Below are 22,800 nucleotides of genomic sequence, written 5' to 3'. Positions count from 1 at the left end.
ACAAGCTGGCTTCAAAATTACTTGTAAATGTATTAAAAAGAAAGTATAGTGAATACCTGCCCCACGAAGTCATATCATACCTGTCTAACTTCACAATGTAATGCTACTTATTATGGAAATAGATATTAACTGGGTCCACCGTTGAACTCCTGTGGACTTGGTAAATTTATTTCGAAAGCCTTTTGTTTTAAACATTGAAGAAAATTGGTGTTTCATGTTGCACCCTCCTGACATTAAAAATAAGCTAAAGTAGCATAGCTCTGTACCTACAGTGTAAGGTCAACCAAGACAGCATGAGAACCTCTCCACTTCCTTAAACATTCATCTGACTAAATCTAAATTTAAAAAAAAATTAAATTGACAACTCAATACATGTGTATTTTGCTCAAACTAAACTGTCACATTTTCCTTCCTAAAATATGGCCAAATGCACAATAGGATAAAAGTGAAGTCTTTGGCTGAATGACGGACATAGCTACTTCAAACTTCTAACTGGTTCCTAGCCAATCAGGACCCTTCCATATGCCACTCCAACCTAAATGAGTGACACTGAACAAAGACGCATGCATGTAATTGATGGACTTGCAATCCAGCTGACTACTGCCAATGTCGAAGTTATCTGCACATCTGTTTATTCATCATCCTCAGAATGAAAGCTATCAAACTCACCATCATCTAACCTTATGATTAAATGTACCAATGTAATAATTCCTGTAAGAAGCCATCATTTGAGTTTGCCTCCTTACATCACACACATGGCAAAAAGAGCTCATTATCTTTACTGGTTGATGATGTACAGCGACACAATAGGGACATTTCAACACAAGTGCCTCTGGGCAGGCATCATGGAAACTGTTTTTCTAAATTAAATAGTATAGAACACAATGGCTGCTGATTTTGATCAATAATATGCTGGGAACAGCTTAGAATACAAATAGGCACTGCATAATATTGTATGCCAGTATATTATTAATCAAAAACATTTACATGAAAATACATGTGTCAAAGGAGAATACCCATGCATGCTAGTAACATTTATGTAATCTTTCTTTATTCCAGGCACCAAACCAACAGGAAAAGAGAATGTAAAGTTCATCCTGATTAGAATAGATGCATTCATATTTTTCAAAAGTGTTCATTAAATATGGAGTAGATACAATTAGCCCCAATTAGGGTTACCATTTTTATGTTGATATTTTTAAGCTGGAGAGGGTTCAGAAGAAATTTACCAGGATGTTGCTGAGTATGAAAGGTTTGAATTATAAAAAAAGGCTGGATGGGCTGGGATTTTTTCACTGGAGCACAGGAGGTTGAGAGGTGACCTTATAGAAATTTATAAAATAATGAAGGGTAGAGATAGAGTTAATGGTAGTTGTCTTTTCCTTAAGACGGGGGATTGCAAGACTAGGGGTCATATTTTTAAGGTGAGAGGAGAGAGGTTTTAAAAAGACATGAGGGGCAAATTGTTTACACAGAGGGTGGTTCACATGTGGAATGCACTTCCTGAGGTAGTGGTGGATATGGGTACAATTGCAATATTTCATAGACATTTGGATAGGTACATGAAAGAAAAGGTTTGGAGGGATATTGGCCAGAGCAAGCAGGTGGGACACATTTAGTTTGCGATTGTGTTCGACATGGACTGGTTGGACCAAAGGGTCTACTTCTGTGCTGTATGACTCTATGACTCTACATATGACTGATTGGCATCGATTGGTACTGTCTAAATTTATTCTATCTATTTGATTCAAACTCAGAATGCATTACTGAAAGAAATACTATTATAACATTCTGGATTAGCCGTCCCCTGTCATTAATAAGAGCTTTGAGAACACTTTGGACATAAATCAATGACAATACATTTATGCATTTAGCCCCGGTCTACCCTAGTCACACCATCAGTTTTCTCTGATTTTTAAAGTCTTTGGACTTATTTTATTTCTTCTTTTCTCTGCACCACCCTAATCTTGACTCTGATCAGGAACTCAGAACAGGCCAGGACTCAAGTCTGAGACCTTTTGGTTTAACTGGCTATCCATCACAAGAAACACCTCAAGCTTTCACGTATGACCTTGGCACTGTGTACTGTAATTATGACTGACCAACTCTTACCCTCGCACTTAGTCATCCCAACCTTGATGTGTCCTATAATACAAAGCTTGACTTCTGAAGAAAGGTATTTGGCTGATGAATTTTGACTGAATACTGCCCAAGTTAAAGGCAAGTCATAATTGTGAAGGCCATAATATACTTGTAAAATATATTTCCATCAATCTAGAATTGCAACTTTTCAATGAAGAGAATTTGTAGCGCTCCCCAATCTACTGGGCTGCTAATCAACATATGCAATCACAGCGCAATCAACTCACTTCCTTCAAATTTAATAACTGCAGAGATGAAAATGCAATTCTTTCAAAATGCACCTCAGTAGCTTTTGTCTTTTCATGAGACAGTAAATCATTTTCCCAATGGGCAAATTAACCAAATTGCCATCAGCTTCATTTTACATCAGATTGCCTTCCCCTTGGGCAACCTTTCTGCAAGACAAAATGTGTGGAGCAATATACTTCAGTTCAGTAGGTGAGCCCTTCTAAAATGTTCAAGGATAATTGCTTCATTTCATCTTCCCGGTGTAACATTTTAGTACTCATCTGAACTAGTTGACATGAGTTGATCTATCTGTTACTGCAAGTAAAAGTAACAATTAAGAAAGGAAATACAGTAGTTAACTGTAGTCATTGCTCCCTTTATATACAGTTGTACCAGATTCCACAATAAACTACTTCAATCCACAGGTATTACAATGAAATGAACATATTTCCCAACAGCCAAAAGTGAGTTGCGGTGAATAGAAAAGGCTGAGACAAACCTGCTTTGTGCTACTGAAAGATTGATTAACTAAGATGTATTATACTAAGAACTTGCTGACTTTTTAACAATTGCCAACAAAAGCCTATTACCTAAGTCTGACAAACATGTAGCTTACCACGTAAAGACAGTGTGCAAATGCATACATAAATACATAGATCTGAAGGCTGCAGATTCAAGTGAGCAAGAGCAAAAAAGACAGAGAGATTGAAACAAGATAGACAGAAATCAAGTGAAGGCTACACATGGTTTAAAAACTTGTTGACATTATCCAGATTCAAACATGTAAAAAGATAATTGCCACCGACCAAGAAGAGGTGTTTTTTTAAAGTTATAGCCAATCCCAGTTTCCAAAACAAACTGAGCATCAGCCATGATTTGAGTCATTATGAAACGCCAACAAGTGAAAATGCTTAAACAGAATTCCTGCCTAGCACACTATTACAAGCCCAGAATCCTCTCAATCAAACACATATGAACAATCTGATAGCCAAAGAGATTTCTGCAAAATGACACTGAAGAATAGTCATATGATTGCTCAGTGGCCAATGTTGTTGCTAAAAGATATTTCCAAGGTTTAAAAAGTCACTTTAATATTATTGATCAGTGAGATCACAACAAATGAGACCCACAACGTTATTAAAAGAATCAAAGTATTAGTGTGAAAGTCCTCATTTAATGCATTGAGTTGGTTCCTGGAATATCTTATGTGAAACAGTATGCTTAAGAATCAAACCCCCTCATAATATTATCTGCTCTCCACTTTATCTGAGGTTTGCCCTTGCAGGCTAAACATGAGAGTTATACAGGAACATTCAGGCATATGATGACATTAACATGAAACAGCAGCAACACACTGAAAATACAGGCTTCTAAATGGACAGTGACATTAACAGAAACAATATTCAATGATGTCTTCTTCATTTATGGATCAAACCCTATAGCTTCCATTATGTTGCCCCAATAATATAAAAAGTCGAGAGTGTAGTGCTGGATAAGCACAACTGGTCAGGCAGCATAAATCTTGATGAAGGGCTTATACCTGAAACGTCAATTCTCCTGCTCCTCGGATGCTCCTTGACCTGCTGTGCTTTTCCAGCACCACACTCTCGACTCTAATCTCCAGCATTTGCAATTCTCACTTTCTCCCCACATAACATAGAGCAGCACAATGTACACAAAACCACCAAACCACTGCAAAACATTGCTGTATACCACAAATACACATCACATCCACCAAAAATCTAGAATCCATTATCATTTGCTTTAATTGAAACCAGCTCAATCATAAAACAGCTGACAGCCAGCAGAATTTGATTAATAAATGCAAATTCTATGCGACACCTCCTACTTCCATATTCTTAATCTTACTTATATAGCTACTTTACATATTTATTAACTTTTTGTTGTGACCAGTTTGCAGTGTGCAGTAAAGAAATAATTAACCTTTTTGTTATTCTGACAACAAGCACTAGTACTTAACTGAAGGATTCAGACCCTATCAGAAATATTTGACATCATCTATGTTCAGCAGCATTTGATCACATTCATTTGCAATGATCTATGTTCCAAAGCATTCATTCTGTCATTGCTTGACATCTAGTAGTGATCTGTTGAAATCAATGACCCTAAAATGAAATCACACAGCACTCCAAACACATCAATTGCAAATATTTATTTTCTTTGAAAGTGCTGAACAGTGTACAATTAAATTACTGGAAATTGACTGAAAAGAAAATAAGCTAAAACAAAAGTTTAATTTGCCTAGGAACAGTTAAGAAAAGGAATAAAGCTCAGAGATCAGAATTTTTGACAGCCTACTGCAAGCAGTGATTGTCTAAGAAGAAAAAGAAGAAATCAGACAGATCTCAAATATTTTTCTAGGTTCCCATTGCAAGTGTAATTTATTTTAACAAAGGCAAATTGCTGTAGTAAGCATCACAATGATTAGTATTAGTTACATCTGTTGTTGTAAGCGGGTAAGTGACTTTGGAAATCCAATGGGATCTGGAGGGTGGGAAGGGAGGTAGTGAAATATTGTCTGGGTTGTGAGATCATGGTTGGGGTGCTCAAGCCCTAAGCCTGGATAAATAGATGGGATGACACGGGATCGTTAGACAATTGGAAGGGTGGGATGAACCTTAAAACTGTGGTTTTGAGGGGTTTCTTCGGTGCTAGAGCTTTTCTTTGAACATTTTTATTCACATCAGGATTTTACCTTTTTCTGAAGTTGCCCTTGTAGGGTGCCTAGTTTTCTTGAGCAGTAACACTGTCTCAACATTGGACAGGATCATGCGCTGGGCTATGGTGACTCCCACCAGCTGCCTGTTGAGTTCCTCATCATTGGAAATGGTGAGATCTCAGCGAGAGGGAGCAATGTCAGTCTTCTCTGGCTCACATTGCTCCTCTAATTCCAGGATCTCCGAGGTCAGAGAGCAGCGGACATGTAGTCAGGGGCTCTCAGAAAGGCAGCTTCATGCTGTTAACCCAGCGACACTGAGGAATGGTGATAGATTTTCAAGTCAGGATGGTGAGTGGTTTAGAAGGAAACTTACAGGTGGCGGTGGTCCAATGCATTAGTTTCCCCGAATGGTAGAGATCGCAGATTCAAAAGGGGCTGTCAAAGGAGGCATGGCAAATTGATAGCTTTCATTCTTTTATTATATACCACTGGACCCTCATTTCTCTCAATATTGCTGCTGTTTTGTCAACTCTCTACATTCTACACCCCCTCCTCCCCCTCCATCCTCCCGAGAAGCATCCCTTGTTTTTCCCACAAAGTTTATCACCTGATAGAGTGGGCACAGAGGTCACTCTCGAACAGTGAGCTAGTGGGCGCAGGGACCATTCTCGTAGAGTGGACACAGGGGTCACTCTGTAAGAGTAGGCAATAGAGGTGATGGAAAATGATCTGAAGATAGGGTCACATTGTCAGTTGAACTCAATATGGTAAAGAGATAAAGAAACCTGAAAATATATAATAGGATTTCTTTCATTTTTGCTTATATCATCATATGTAGGAAGCTACATTTGATATCAAATGTTAAAACACAATCATTTTAAATCACAACATTTGATGTGCTTTGTTGCCTGCAGCAGTTTTGAGTGTTTTAGAACATGTTGAAATTTTTGATTTTTGTCTGGTGGGGAACAGCCCACCAGACAACGGCTTAAAATTAAAAACAGAGACATCAATAGATTGCCTTGTCTATAATGTATTATCTTGTTATTTGTCACAATATGTGCAGGAAGAAACAGGCACAATGTGTATACATGTTTAGATTAGATTAGATTAGATTAGATTACTTACAGTGTGGAAACAGGCCCTTCGGCCCAACAAGTCCACACCGACCCGCGGAAGCGCAACCCACCCATACCCCTACATTTACCCCTTTAACCTAACACTATGGGCAATTTAGCATGGCCAATTCACCTGACCCGCACATCTTTGGACTGTGGGAGGAAACCGGAGCACCCGGAGGAAACCCACGCAGACACGGGGAGAATGTGCAAACTCCACACATTCAGTTCTTTCTGTCTATAGAGAATAGAGCCCTGTGCATTGATATATGTATCTTCCAGCACACAGATGTGTGTCACATTACAAACCCGACTGACAAACATAAGGTGGTTGTAATTACATTGACATTGGTTGTACGATGAGATGTAATTCCACATTTAGATAACAATTGCTAAATAATCTTGAATGTGTTAGGAATTGCTGACAACCCAATCTGCGAATGAATTCTCGCTCAACTATCATTTTGATCCAGTGAAAAATCTGCAGAAAGATCAATCGTCTTATGATCTGAATAGAAAACTCACATTTCCAAAAATAATTTCCTGTAGAAATTATTGTATGTGTTTCCTAATAATTGTACATAAAGTTGCAAAGCTCTCAGAGGGGAAGTATAAGTTCATTTTTTTTCCAGTAGCATTGATGCAAAGTTTCAAACATTTGCAATAAAATCTTACAATACTTACATTTTCTCATGCTAATGAATGTATTGGTGCTCTGCTACTAACAGCCGTTCAATGTACAGCCACAGTTCTGCACAACTGTAGCTTTCTGGAAAATTTCATGGGCAGCTGAGCCCAGAAGAAAGACAGTGGCACAAAATCCTCGACTTGAACTGAAATACTCAACATAAGAGGTTGTGACATAATTTGAGGGTAACATTAACATAGATTTTAATCATCTTCTCCATTTATACGTCAGAATGTGGACTAATTATTATTGGTTATTGATTAATAGAAGTTTTCTCCACTTGAATATTGTCATCAATTGTTTTGAGAATGACATAAGGCATTACTGAAATGCCACAACATTGTATGAGGGCTCATTGCATTTTAGTGGCTGTCTTTGTATTTGATGCAAAATATGGAATGATCAGTTGTCGATGGCTACACGGTGGCAATTATTTTGCTACTTTCTGTTCCCACAATGAGGTTTTCATTTTACATACGCACAAAAGTGACTGCAGAACTTAGAGGAATACCAAGATACACAAAACCTTTACTTGCAAGAACACTTGAGAAAGCTACCTTTCCATTAGCTTAAATTCCAAGGGTGAGCACCATCAATCCAATCTTAAAGTGCAACTGATCAATACATTACTTTTTCAATTATGAATGTATCAATTGTAATGGTGAACTACCAAATTATACCATAACATACCTTACTACATTATGTGCATTCTGCTGAAACTGTCATAAAAATTATGTAATTACTGAAGTTAAAATGAGACACATGCATTAATTCCCACAAATAACAGGCAAGCCTTTGTAGATTCTTGAAGAAGCTACTCCCTCTGTATACTAAACGATACATAAACTCATTAACCTCTCCATTAGAAAGCAAGCCCGATATGCCGAATTGAGATCTAGATTCTACGTGTGTGAACAATGAGTTGGATAGTGGCAACATTGGTTGACATTTTCCACAATTGATTTAAATTATACAATATCTTAAATACCAAGAGGTTTTACTCGAATCAGAAAGGTTAATATGAAGATTGGGAATACTCTTTAAAATATCAAAAATATTGGCCAAAGTATTTCTCCCGCATTGTTCAAGAATTCTTCTTCCAATTACAGGAGTGTTTGTTAGTTTACTTATTTTATAGTTAAAAGGTTAATCCAGGGAACATTCACTTGTGCATGTATGTTAAACTTTGCATCTAATGCAAATCCATCGAGTCACTTCTTAGATGTCATGTCCTTTCAATAAGGTAAAAACCAATGATTAGTTAAAATAACCATTATTTTGTTCAATTAACAACGCTTGTTGCACTTAGTCAAAGACACTTGTGACAATTCAACTCAATTAACTGGACAGATGGAAAAGCTTTTAATTTGCAACTAGCAGAGACCGCACACAAACACACTATCTAATCAAACTAATCAATGTGTCTTTAAAACTAGTGATCTAGAAACAAGAACATCAAAAATCGATCCAAATTGTTGAAATAAATTATTTTCCTATCAGTGTGTAGCTTTATAAATATTCATGGTAAATATATAAAGTATTACACAATTTTGAGACAGAACGATTAGGTCATTTAATTTTAGAATTGCTTATGACCAGGAGCTGACCACATAGGCTACTCCTCCTACTTGGGATCTATGCTTTAATTTGGAAATTTCTTCTGGGCCTTGGAACTGGAGATTTGCAGCTGCTGTGGACAAAGTAGTTCAATAGAAATGATGGCAATGCATTGTGGAAATAGTAACTATTTCTATGGAATGACAAAAGCCAGAGCAATGATAGTGACAGCCAACAGAACCCCTATCATGTGACATGTCAAACTCGACTGGACTCATTTTGAGAGAATGACAAACAGCTGCAAACTCCACTGCTCTGAACAGCTGTAACCTTCAAATAGAGAGAGAGAGAGAGAGAGAGAGACTAAACATTGTAGTTTTCACCCTGTCTCTATGGAATTACAATGTCCAAAGATACATAATGACAAGCTGTAGCATGTGTCAACCAGATAGATTATTCATGGACTATGAGATAAGCTTCAAAACAGTTTCTTTTGAAACTGTACTCTATATAGCTTAAGTCATTCTGAGCTCGATATGATATTTAGAATAAGATTTACAGGAATGTTGCTGAGGGAAATTATATTTGCAGTGGGTCAGTAAGGAATGAGGCACTTTGATACTGAAGTCACACACACTACAGTTAGTCTGTTGACTGAATCCAGAATGCAGCAAGTATCAATTTGTCGAGATCAGTGCTCTTCAATCAGTGTGCTGTGACACACTGTGTGCCATGAGATCTGTCCAACTGTGCCATGCAATTTTGTAAGGAGGTAATGAAAAATATAAATGCAATATAAAATAAACATTTCTTTATCTTAACCTGTATTCTATCCAGTGAAAATTACAAGTCATAAAACTCATGAAATTAATCAAATTAAAAGTAAGGTAGTGGCTTTTGTTTTAAAATGCAAATATTCTAAAGACACTAGGCCAAACAGCAAAACTGAGCTGATGTGATGGCACTTACTAGTGATCTAAAGCCAGCATGTAGACAAGGCTGCATTGATATAACTATCCATTCAAGCAATACTGCTGCTACCCAACAGTGTTAATCATTATTTACTCTAGAACTCTCTGGCAAAGACAGTAAAAGAAGGTAACACAAGCTAACATTAGCACGTGTGGCTAAATTTCAAAATCTATTTTATTTCCCTGATGTAAGAAGAGACGGATAAGTTTGTCATCAAAAGAGGGTAGTCCTCTGCCAATTCAATCATTCGTGAACTATCTGGGTCCAAAGGAAAGGGTGAGTACTGTTCAGAGACAGCATAACCTCGGGATCAGGAGACATTGCTTGCCCCTTACCTGTATGTCTCATCTGCACAGAGAAGTTGGCAAATGCTGTGACGGTACCAAGTAAGTTAAAAAGCCATTTGCAGATAAAAGATCAATTGATCTGAAAATGTGGATGTGCTGTGGAATTGTCTCATTGAAGTGTGCCATGTTACTGAAATGGTTGAGAACCACTGCTTTAGATGGTCGTCACTGTAATGCCAACATGGAAAGCTTTCCCATGACAATTTCAACAACAGCTAGAAATCTACATGGTGTGGTAAAGGAGGGGAAATTATTATTTTGTAACCTTTCGAATAAAAGATTGTTTTGATGAAGGACAATGATAAGAATATAAACAAATGAAATATTTGTGATTTACAACATTAACAGCTTCTAATTAGATAGCGCATTTAATATAATGAAACATCCCAAGAAGTCTCACATTTTAAATTGAAGCATGACTCTGCAACACATAAGGAGATAACAGGCCAGATGACCAAAAGCTTGAGGTAGCTGTTAAGAATTGGTTTGAAGAAAGAAAGAAACATAGCAAAGCTAAGAACTGTAAGGAGGGAACTGCAGAGCTTGGAGGTGAGGCAACTTAAGGCACAGCCACTAATCGTGGAGCAATTGTAATTGTGAATGAGCAAGAGGCCAGAATTAGAAGAGCACAGATATCTCAGAGAGTTATGGGCTGGGAACAGATGACAAAGTTTGAAGAGGAGAAGACAAGGAGTGAAAACAAGGGTAAGAATTTTAAAAGCAAGCTCTGAAAGCCACTCCAGACGATAGATCAATATTTAATTAAATTGCTGCGAATAAAATATTTGGAGAATGAGGAACCAGATGGTTATATACACACAAAGCAAGATTTATAATGTAGAATATTAAATGTATTTACTAAAATCAATATGAAAACACAGCATTGTTTCTGTGACCCCTGGATCCATTTTAAGAAAGGTAATATTTTTAATTCATTTCAGTTATACATCAAATTCTTTCAGTAAATAAAGCTACTGTCACATTTTGATGATAATGTGATCGTGAGAAACCTTAGAAACTATAGCCCTTATGGCAAAAATACCAATGAAGATCTACTAATGTCATTTAAATAGTATAGTTAGGCCAACAAATTCTTTGCAAGTATTTTGGTTGATTGACAGTTGCTAAATTGACTAAATTTTCAAATAGCAAATTACTATAACTTTTAAACTTTTCTTTAAAACACTGATCTACAGTGACTAAATGAGTCAAGTTGTATTATAATGTTGAATCCTTCAAAAGTGGGGTATCAAATTCTGCAGTTCCACGCTACTTCTGGTTAAAACCGTACACAGTGGTTTTGCTCATTCTGTGAGCTGCAAAGAATGTTTTTGGGCTTTACATTAATCGCTGTCTGATTCGTAGGGGTACACTATCATCAAATTTCCTGTTGCACCTAAATCATTGCCTCTTTTACTGTAAATAACTGCAACTCTATCCGCTAATTCATTACCACCCTGTGGTTGAAACACTAAACTACTTCTGCAAACTGATTAGGTAATGATGTTATGGACCAGGCTCCTTGATGAGCACAGATGGACACCATGCAGAAAACACTCACTGAAAATTCATGCCACTATGTAGACAAGTTTGCATTGATATAACTATCCATTCAAGCGATACTGCTGCTACACTAACAGTGTTAAACATTATTTACTGTAGAACTGACTAGCAAAGAAAAAACAGAGAATGCTCTTTATTCCAAGCAATTGCAGTGTTTCTTTCCATACATCATCAAGTCTACTTACTTTAATTGAAGCAATCAAGGCAACACTGGATAGGCTGAGCAACACCACAAGTGTCCCCACTCAGAGGGCAACATTAATATAATAATCCAACATGAGGTCCAATCAAACTGAGAGCATTTTAAAAATAAAAACCAAATCAGATGTTACGTTCAAAATCAATTAAACATTAAGCATTTTGCAACGTTCATTTATCCTAACTATTTTTGCCTTTGTTTTCTCTTCCACAAAACCTAATTAAAGCCAAAGGGACACAAATAATTGGCCTGTCTCCATCATTACCAATGCTGTGAAATCACAGTAGAAACCTGTTATCATAATTTGATTGGCAGGTTTTATATCTCTGGTTTATTGGTTCAGTTGTATATCACCAAATAACCTTTATTCACATGATACCAACAGTGCATTGTAATTGGCCTGAGATTACTTCTTGTAATATTCTAATTATGCTGAAGGTTGTACAGTAAGTGACTGCAATAAATGGGATTAGCTACTTAAATCCGCAATAAAGTAACTGAGAAAAATCAGGAAACTGAAGTCAGATGAAAAACAATTAACATCACAGACTAAAAGAATAGAAATTGTGGTCAGTTGACAATGATGGCTTCTTCCCACTTTGCTCCAGTCACATATTTTACTTTAAACCAAATTTTCAGTCAAAAGAAAATCAAATATTTTTATTAAACATGCATTGTTTCATGGCCACTACTGATTTAATGTACTGCTGAATACTTACTACCTGTATTGGCTTTTTATATTTTTGCAATGTTATGTAAGATGTCATTCATAATCTAAAAAAAAGTCATGCAATCTTCCTGTCAACAACAGGTAAGAGTTAAAATGTTACAATGGTATGCAGTGGCTCTGACCTCACTAGCTGTTATCAACATTACCAGGAACAGGCAGTACAATTAGGACATAAGAATAGTGAGTAGGATAGACCAGGAAGCCCCTTGGGCCTCATCGGCCATTCAATAGGTCATGGCTGATTTCCAACATCAACTCATTGACTTAGCGTCCACAGTTCCCTGCATTAGAGAATTACAATTCACTTCACAAGCCTCTGGATGAAGAAATGGTTTCTTATTTCAGACCTAACTTGCCAAACCCTTACCTAGAGACAGTTTCATCTACTTTTCATCTCCCCATTCATTGGAAACAGTCTCTTAGCATCTGTCGTGTCATGCCCTTGCAGAAACATATGTGTTTCGATGAGATCAGCGCGCAAACTTCTAATTGCCCATTCTGCTTAATCTCACCTAATCACAACATTCTCAATCCAGGAATGAATCTAGTGGACTTGTGTGCATTGCTTTTAAGGTGAAGGCATGGTTTGTTAGGTACCAAGGCAAAACCCCAAAATAGAATGCTGCGGGTGATTTCATCAAAGCACTGCACAATTGTAGCAAGGCTTCCGACTCATGACCTTGAACCCCTTCACACAGGATGCCAACATACCATTTGTCTTCCTAACTTCATGCTGCACCTGCATTTTTATTTTATGTATTTGACGTACACGTATACCCAATCCTTCTGAACACCAATATATAAACATTCCTCACTATTTAAAATACATATTGTTTAATATGTGTATATACATGTATAGAATATATTCTTCCTACCAAATTGAGTAACTTCATATTATTCATCTGCGGCCTGCATGGACACTCACTGGTTTATATCCTTCGCAGATCCCTTGTGTCCCCTCACAGTTTAATTTCCTACTAGCTTTGTGCAGTCAACAAACATGGATACAAACATAGAGCAGCACAGTGGATCAGTGGTTAGCACTGCTGCCTCACAGCACCAGGGATCTGGGATCGATTCCAGCCTTGAGCGGTTGTCTGTGTGGATTTCGCACATTCTCCCCCTGTCCATGTGGGTTTCCTCCGGGTGCTCCGGTTTCCTCCCACAGTCCAAAGATGTGCAGGTTAGGTGAATTGGCCATGCTAAATTGCCCATTGTGTTCAGGTATGTGTAGGTTAGTGGCACTAACCAGGGGTAAGTGTAGGGTGAAGGGGTAGGGGTATGGGTGGGTTTCTCTGCGGAGGGTCAGTGTGGCCTGTTTCCACCCTGTGGGGATTCTGTGGATACACTATACTTGGATAATACCTTCACTCAAGCCATCACAAGACAAACCCTGCATAATCCTTATGGCACAATCTAGAGCAGTTTGCTAACTGGAAATTGACCTGTGTGTTCATTTTCTATATTCTGTTCTTTAATCAATCTTCAAACCATGCTTGTTTATTATTCCGTACTCCATGATCCCTTATCGTGCAAACTCACTTTTTATGTAGCATCTCATAAAATACGTTTACAAAATCAAAATACAACACAGCAATTGGTCATAATTTATAGAGTAATAGTATGGAAACAGACCCTTCGATCCAACTCATCCATGCCAACTAGATATCCTAAATTAATCTAGCCTATTTCCTAGCATTTGGCCCATATCCCTCTAAATCCTTACTACTCATATACCCATCCAGATGCCTTTTAAATATCATAATTGTACTAGCCTCCACCACTTGCTTCACAGCTCATTCCATACATGCATCACCCTCTGTATGAAAAGGTTGCCCCTTGGGGCCTTTTTAAACCTTTTCCCTTTCACCTTAAACCTCAGCCCTCTAGTTTTGGGTTCCTCCACTCTAAGTAAAAGACCTTGTCTATTTATCCTATCCATATTTTAATAAACCTCTATAAGGTCACTACTCAGCCTTCAATAATCCTGAGAAAATAGCTCCAGCCTATTTAGTCTCTCCATAGGTCAAATGCTCCAACATTCTTGTAAAGTCTTTTCTGAACCCTTTCAAGTTTCACAATATTTTTCTTCTAGCAGGGAGACCAGAATTACTCACAATATTCCAAAAGCAGCCCGATCAATATACTGTACAGCCGCAACAGGACCTCCCAACTCTTATACTCAATGCACTGACCAATAAAAGCAAGTATACACTAACGCCTTCTTCACTATCCTATCTACCTGGGACTCCACTTTCAAGGAACTGTGAACCTACATTCCAAGGTCTCTTTATTCAGCAACACACCCCAGGACTTTACCATTAGGTGCATAAGTCCTGTTCTGATTTGCCTTTCCAAAATGCAGCACCTCATATTTATCTAAATTATATTCCATCTGCCACTCCTCGGCCCATTGGCCCATATGATCAAGATCCCATTATACTCTGAGCTAACATTCTTTGCTGTCCACTACACCTCCAGTTCTGGTGTCATATGCAAACTTATTAAACACATACCTCCTATGTTCATATCCAAATAATTTATATCAATGACAAAGAGCGGTGGGCCCAGCACCAATCTTCGTGACACATAGCTGGTCATAGGCTTCCAGTCTGAAAAAAAACGACCTCCACCACAACCTTCTGTCTTCTACCATTGAGCCAGTTCTGTATCCAAATGGCTAGTTCTCCCCATATTCCATGTGATCTAGCCTTGCTAACCAGTCTATCATGAGGGTCTACAATACATCCTCAAGGAGCTCAAATTTATTGAACATGATTTCCTTTCCATAAAACTATGTTTGCTTTTCCTAATCACACAATGACTTTTAAGTGCACTGTTATCCATTTGATCTACAAATTCATAGCAATTCTGCAAGGCCCCTTTGATAGGATCTACCAAACTCATGACATATTTTACCCAGAAGTTATGGGCAGTACACGAGTGGCAATCCAGTTTCCCACAGGTTCCTCTCCAAGTCGTACATTGCCCTGATTTACAACTATATTGTGGTTCCTTAACTTTTCCTGAAACAAAGTCCTGCAGATCTCTTTCACATTGCACCATGGACATATGACACTATAAGGGCCACAACAGTTCAAGATGATGGCTCGCTATCACTTTCTCAAGGGAAATTTCAGATGAGCAGTAAATGCTGCCTAACCAGTATTGGCCACATCACACGAATGAATAAATTAGGAAAACAATATTATGATGTCAGGCTAGCTCGACTGTTATATTATTTTCTGATCTGTCCATTTTGACTAACCATATTACATTTGCTACTTTCCAACTGCTGGGACTATTCTAGAAAATGGTGAATTTGGAAGATCACAACCAATGCAATCATTATCTCTGCAGCCACCTCTTTTAAACCTTAATAATGCAAACCAGCAGGTCCAAGTGGGTCTATTATCTTTTAGCTCCATCAATTTCTCCAGTACTTCTTCTTAACAACGATTAATTAAGTTCTATACTCTGAATAGCCTCTTGCTACCACTACTTCTGGTGTGATTTTTGGGTCTTCCACAATGAAGACATAAACAAAATCTTTGTTTGATGCTTCTGCCATTTTCTTATTCTGCTTTATCATTTATCCATCTCAGACTCTAAAGGACCCACATTTACTTTTGTTAGTCACTTCCTTATTGAATATTAGTTATTGCTCTTGCAAACTGTTCTTTTTTTGCAAGTTTACTCTCATGCTCTATTTTTTCTAACCTTATCATTTTTTGGCATTCTTTTTTGGTTCCTAAAGACGTCCCAATCCTCAGATCTACTACTCTTCTTGGCAATATTCTAAGCCTCTTAACTTTTTCGAACTTATTTAGCCTTGGATGGAACATTTTTCTTATGGATCTATTTGTTTCAATAGAATGAATGTTCATTGAGAATTCTAAAATATTTCTTCAAATATCTTCCATTGCTTTACTCCCATCCTACCTTTTAATCTGATTTCTCAATCTACCTCTTCCAACTCACCTGGCATGTCAATATACTTGGCCTTATTTAAATTTAAACATTTAGTTTTTTTATTTAATTACATCACTATTGAACTCTTCATGAAATTTTATCATAACATTGCTATTCTTCCCCACAGCATTCATGATTATAAATCTTTTCCCATTACACAATGTATGATCTAAACAGGATGCATTATTACTTGAATAATTTTTGGACACAATCTATGAACTCATCCCCGCAATCTAACATTGACTATTTGTTTTATTTACATGAAGATTAACACCCTCCATTATGATCGTATTATTTTATTGACAAGCACCTCTTCTTCTTCGATTAGCATTCAGTTAGGAACATTATAAATTATCCCCACGAGTGAATTCTGCATCTTGCTATTTCTTATCTACATTCATACTGATTCTACTTCCTGATCCTCTGATCATTCCAAGATCATTCCTCAATACTGTGTAATGCCATCCTTTATTATCGGGGTTGCCTACCTCTCCAATGCTCTCCTTGGTCTTTTGGAAATGTCAAGTAGCATGGAATATTCACTTCCCATCCCTGGTCACCATGTAACAACATTTTGGTAATGACTATTACATCAAACTCATTTCTATTTTTTCCATTAATTAGCTTGTTCAAACGTTTCATGTCATCAGATTGAGTGCTTTTGTTTGTAACTTCTCAACCACTTTCCTCTAATTTGACCTCATGCATCAATACTGTTACATCCTCTGTCATACATTCATCACTCTAATGTCGTTGACATTTTGCATTGGGACAGAGAATTATTATTTTTTCTTCTTTTTTTTTCTTTTTTTTCTCTCCACACTGATCCAGCTCCCTAAGAGCCAGCTCTCAGAGTGAACAGAACTCCTGACAACAGAGAGAATTATATCTGTTTTTATTCATTTGTGGGATATTGACATCATTGGCCCAACCAACTTGTTAAGGCCATTTCAGAGGGCAACTAAAAGTTAACAATATTGATGTGGACCTCAAGTCGCAGGGAGGCAAGACCAGGTAAGAAAGGGCAGACGGGTATTTATGACAACTTACAATAATTAGATTCCATTGGACTATCTTCTTTCTAAAGAAAAAGATTTCTTTCATCAAATTTGAATTTCACCATCTGTCTTGTGTGTTTTGAAAACCATTTCCCCAAAAAGGTTTCTATCAAATAAGTAGACCTGAAGGATAAAAATGTTAAAATTGAGTTCATGAACGAAATGTAGACTTTTTAAAAAATATATCATTGATTTCTAATGCAATCTACAACAAATACTAATCCAGTGATATTGCCACTGTACCAGCGCCTCCCTACAATGAGATAATCCTTTTTAATGTATACCTAAACTCCTGAAAGATCCTCCGAGTTCTAACCATGTACAGAGACTGTGACAGCCGGCTCCTTCCTCCTACTCTAGAGTTGGACCTCCAAGTCTAAAACTCTCCTTTCTCTCGACTGACCGCTGGGATCCAGTCTTGAACCCAGAGCGCCGGCGGCTTTGTGCTTTTTTCGTTGAAAGTTCTGGCTTTGCCAGTGACAATAAAGACAATACCAGTGGATTGAGGTGTATCCTGAAAAATCACACGGTCCTCCGTGTCAACTTCACCTGAAACTTCTCTGAACGGTCTACGGGAAAGTTTACTTGTCTCCACTCAACATTGAGTGGCAGAGAGAAGCCAAAACACGTTAACCCCTTTGTATAGGGGGATTCGTAATCCCTGAATAGGTTCGGCTATTATCTTCAAGTGAATGAACCCAACGCTCCCCCCCAAAAAAAAGTTCAGTAATTGAATCAAACTAAGACGTGAAAGGTATCGTTTTCACTACTTAGTCAAAAGTGCGTGCAACAGACACTGTGAATAGGGCTGAGGAAATGACCTGGGAGTTGCAGTGAGAGAGAGATAGGCTTCCATTTTCAAGAGAGCGGGAATCCGCCGGAGGTGAATGGAACTGCATTTGGAGACTGGCGACTGGAATTTTTTTTTGCAAGGAGAGAGGAAACCTTTGGAATATCCCTGATATCGCTCTAAATATTCGCAACAAATACACAATTTCACCCAGCAAGGGAGCGATGGGGTTGTCCGGGAGATGGGGAGGGGGGGGGGGGGGTATGTGGAGATGGAGTGAGTTACTCCTCACTGCCCGAGCACAGTTCCCATCCCTGACTCCGTTGCCAGGGAGCATGGCATCCTCCACGCATCTAACTGCCAGCAATACAAGGAATGAAATTAAAGCGGCACCGCCGCCCGTTCCTGACTGAGCCCGCTACAAGTAGCCCCTGGGTTGGTGTTTTATATGAGAAAACAGCTCTACTCAGCGGTGGAGTGGGTGTGTGTGTGTGTGCATATGTATGTGGAGTGTGTATGAGTGTTTGTGTAGAGTGTGTGTGTGAGTCTGTGTGTGTGTTGTGTGTGTAGAATGTGAGCGTGTTGTGGAGTGTGTGTGTTGTGTGTGTAGAATGTGAGTGTGTGTATGTGGAGTTTAGAGTGTGTAGAATGTGAGCGTGTGTGTGTTGTTTGTGTGTAGAATGTGTGTGTGTATGCGGAGTGTAGAGTGTGTGTGGAGTGTGTGTGTGTGTAGAATGTGAGCGAATGTGTGTTGTCTATGTGTAGAATGTGTGCGCGGAGTGTGTGTGTGGAGTGTATGTGCATATTTGTGGAATGTGGAGTGTGTGTGCAGTGTGTGTCTATGTGTGCGTGGAGTGTGTGTCTGTGTGTGTGGCGATGCGGGCAAGCCTCAAGTGTGTGAGCTGCATGTTAACGGGACTGCGGGCGCCACAGAGCGGTTCAGATCCACCTCTCCCTCTCTTCCTATTAAGAGCTTAAACAGTCAACCCTGCCTCAAGCTCATCTCGAATCCTTCCCGTTCTCGGTTCGCCCATCAATTCCTGTCCCACCCCGCCCAAGCTGTGTTGGAAAGGTGCCTGATTGTTGGCGTGTGCCTGTGAACATTATAGACAGGCGCAGGTGTGCGTAGGTAAGAACAGCAAACCCGAAGGAGATGGAAACAAAACACAGCTGGGATGCAAGTCCACCTCCAGAGGAACTGGTCGACAATGGAACCCGCATCCATGTTATTAAATTGAGAAAAAAAAAGCCCCATTGTATCAATCGACTATTTTGTTCGCTTCAGCGCCACTACGTATCAGCGTGTCATTGTCATATCAACAGGGGAAGTCCTGCCCGCTTCATTATTAGCTTCCCATTCTGCCTTTGAGTGGAACTGTCCTACTACACAGTTCTGATAGAAGGTTAGCCCCATCAGCGGCCCAGCTACAGATCCTGACCGATTTCACTGGGGGAATCCAGCTACTCCCCGGTGAAAGTACAACGTGCTAATCCCACATTCCCAGCTCCCACTGAGAGACTTGGCCCGTGAGACGTGAACAAATCGGACATATTCTTTGCTAACGAAGGTGCGCGTGTTTGGAATAGGCGATGAATGGGGTGGATAGCAGAGGCAGTGTATACCCCCTCCCCCACACCCCCCCCCCCCCTCTCACCTCGGCACCTCATCACCCAGCCAAACCATCACCACCCCCCTACCCATTCCATGTGGAGGACTGCAGGATGATTCATCAGTCTCGTGACAACAATATTAAGAAGAAACAAAACACAGCAGCCAAAACATGAATGGGAAAAGACCCCGTGGAAACCAGGGAGTCCCCGCATTCGCAAGCTTCCCTCCCCTCTGCCTTCACCTAGCGCCGTTATTCCCTCCGTCTGCAGCGGAAAACACTGGGCCCAGCGTCGCTGTGACCACAAGAGTGAACCGGGTCTTCAATGAACAGCGTGAGCACAGAGTGTAATGGGTGACAGGGAGATTCTGCTGAATCAGCCACTTGCCCAGAGCTCGGGCTCGGAGAGCAGCAACTAGTTTGTTGAAGGAATCTGCGCTTTCCTCTTGCTTTTTTTTGTGGGAGGCGTGGGGATATTCGCTGATGGTGTGACTGATGGCTTGCCCATTGATTGTTTTCATTTTACGATTTCTTAGACTAGTTAGGCTGACTACACAGCACCCAGAGCAGAGTGAACAGCCCTGGTTCAGCTCCCCCATGCTGTGTGTGTGTGTGTGAAGGCTGAGGGGACGGACGGGTTGGGGAGGGGGGGGGGGGGGGGTGGATTAATATGCATGTGCTTCTTCCCTAGGCGTATTTCAGAGCTCTCAACGCTTTGTAACACACACAGAAAGAGCCTTAAATCAGAGCAGGATGTTCAGCATTTCCCGCACTTGCCCTTTGCATTTCAGCCTCCCAGCATCTACAGTAGAATTGTTTATCTATCTATAAAATATATCTGTATATATTTTAAATATCACTCGTCTTCAAATCAACGGCCTTCCAAGAACATCAGCATCTGGGAGGGAGAGCAAGTGCCGGATTTATGAACACAGGAGAGCCCGAACTTCGAGGGGACAGCTTCCCAGAAGCAGTGCCCACGTTGTGCGTTTCAATCAGAAAGCAGGCCTGACCATCAAGTGGTCCTCCACCCGCGCGCACTGGGTTCAATATCGCAGTTTGTTCCCTCTCGGTATCGGGCAGTGGCTGCATTTGGTCTGATTTTTTGCACGGTCAACGGGGAGGGAGAGGGGCTGAAGTGAAAGGGACAGACAGACACACACACACACATACAGAGATGGATATGCAGAATGCATTTCAATGCAAACTGGGAGACCCGGGTAAGAAGAAGCTGGCTGACAAGGTGGAGATTCCCCTGCATTTTGCAAACAGCAACTTGCTGGCAGCGGCTTTCTGCAATCCGGACCGCATCGGAACATGACCCACACACACACACACACACAGAGAGAGCAGCAGAACGCCAGCGGACAAGTGCACTCCATAGAAAGACAGCCTGGAAAGCTGAGTAGGAATCTTTAACAAATGGGAATAGTCAGAAGACACAGACCTCAGAGGAGGATAAGGGATGATCCTGAATGGGCTGCTGTTCTTTTTTTTGGGGGGGGGTGATGTGGTGCCCGGGTCTGAATAGAGCACAGCATCGTTATTATGCATTACAGCATCTGCCAATTCAGTTGCTACAATCTCGGCATTTTACGAGTCATGGGTTGTCCCTTTCACCCACCCTCTCACACCCCCTTCCTCCACGGTCACCACCACCACAAACAGCGATCCCCTCCTCACAGTACCTGCAGACATAAAGCAACAATAACAAATGCCGAGGCCACAGCGTGCATTTCAAATCCAGCTTAAATCCAAGTACCTTTCATCCAGTCCACCACTTGCTTGGGCGTCCACTTGCTGATGGGTTCCATAACCAGAGCCATGGGTGACCAGTTTTATGTGTGTGTGTGTGTTGTGTGTTACACGCCAGGCAGAGAACGGGAGGAGGGGAAGAGTAGGCGAAGTCTTTCAGAGCATGACTGGGGCACAGAGCAGAGTGGCCGATCCAGATGTGTGTGGGAGAGACAGAGAGAGAGAGAGAGGTGTTCGGACAGACCCCCGTGGCTCGATGCACACCGCACTGATCCTATCGAGATTTTGGCAGCAGCTACAGCGCACGCTGGCTGCAGTAACCTCAGGCACGGTGCGCCGGAAATAGCGCAATATGCAAAGTCAGGACTTGTCCCTCTTCACTCCCATCCTGCTCTTCCCAACTCTCTTTTTCTATATGTGTATGTATGGGGGGGAGGCGTCGTGGTGTGTGTGCAAGAGAGAGAGAGAGAGAGATGGACTGAGGATAAAGACAGCCTGGAAAGCTGAGTAGGGGCCCCGCGGCTTTAACTCCTGCCTTCCCCGGTTTAATCCAAAAGACAGAGAGGGAGAAGGGAGCTCAGGTTTCTTGCAAGGACAGAGGTTGCACATTTCACTCAGATTTCCCCTAACGATAGTGCGTCTCGATACCTGGCTGCAAACCCAGCAGTAAAATTACCTGGTGCAAACTCGCACCAGGAGCTTGATGAGGGGGGAAATGAATTCACACGTTCTGAGCCGCTTTGGTCGCTGCTGCTGCCCTCCCAAGGCAGCCCCAAGGGGGGGAGAGCTTCCCTCGGCCCCACACTCCCACTCAACGGGCAAAGGGGACATTTCACACCGGAAACTGGGCTAGGGGAGTCCCGGTAATAATCGGCGTGCTGTTGAGATGGACGCCGTCAGCGGGAAACAAATTCAAAATCTAGTTATTATGGGAAAGGACGGACTGTACTGGAAAGTGACAGGAGCGGTCTCGCTCGGAGGGACTGTATAAACGCGAACCCAGTGAGAAATGTACTTAACATGCCAATGCTACATCTTCAAGCATTTCAAAAAGTAACTTTCTTCCTAGCCTAAAACTATGTAGATTTATATACATATCCCCTCTGCAAAAAAAAACCCGATCTAGCCGTTTTGGGTGGCGATTCGGGTGACACTCCCCATGAACCTTTATTCGCTGGAATACATGATTTGGGGGTGCTGGGGTTGGACGGGGGTTGGTGAAGGAGCAGTGCGCTCCGAAAGCTAGTGCTTCCAAATTAACCTGTTGGACTATAACCTGCCGTTGTGTGATTTTTAACTTCACTGTAATACGAGGAAGCAAAGATGTTACACTCATGCAGATTACAAAGGAACAGAGCTGGCCATTCAGCCTCCCTCCCCCCCCCCCCCAA

The 22,800-nt window shown here is 40.4% G+C and overlaps 1 protein-coding gene across 3 annotated transcripts in view; it reads right to left on the bottom strand.

Moving 5' to 3' along the window:
- The window catches only part of LOC122557100 (connector enhancer of kinase suppressor of ras 2), a 585,950-nt gene extending 564,307 nt beyond the window's left edge, over window positions 1-21,643 (bottom strand). For all 3 annotated transcript variants that reach the window (XM_043704404.2, XM_087992202.1, XM_043704405.2), the window contains exon 1: window positions 21,417-21,643. In XM_043704404.2, coding sequence (XP_043560339.1) covers window positions 21,417-21,480 — 64 coding nt within the window. In that variant the 5' untranslated portion in view covers window positions 21,481-21,643. The remainder of the gene's footprint in view (window positions 1-21,416) is intronic.
- Window positions 21,644-22,800: the final 1,157 nt, after the last annotated feature.

Source organism: Chiloscyllium plagiosum, unplaced genomic scaffold (assembly GCF_037043375.1).
Source record: "Chiloscyllium plagiosum isolate Xiang-an unplaced genomic scaffold, Cpla_swu_hap1 HiC_scaffold_11, whole genome shotgun sequence".
NCBI lineage: Eukaryota > Metazoa > Chordata > Chondrichthyes > Orectolobiformes > Hemiscylliidae > Chiloscyllium > Chiloscyllium plagiosum.
The sequence above is the reverse complement of the archived record's forward strand: the minus strand, read 5'-3'. Positions and strand labels throughout refer to the sequence as shown.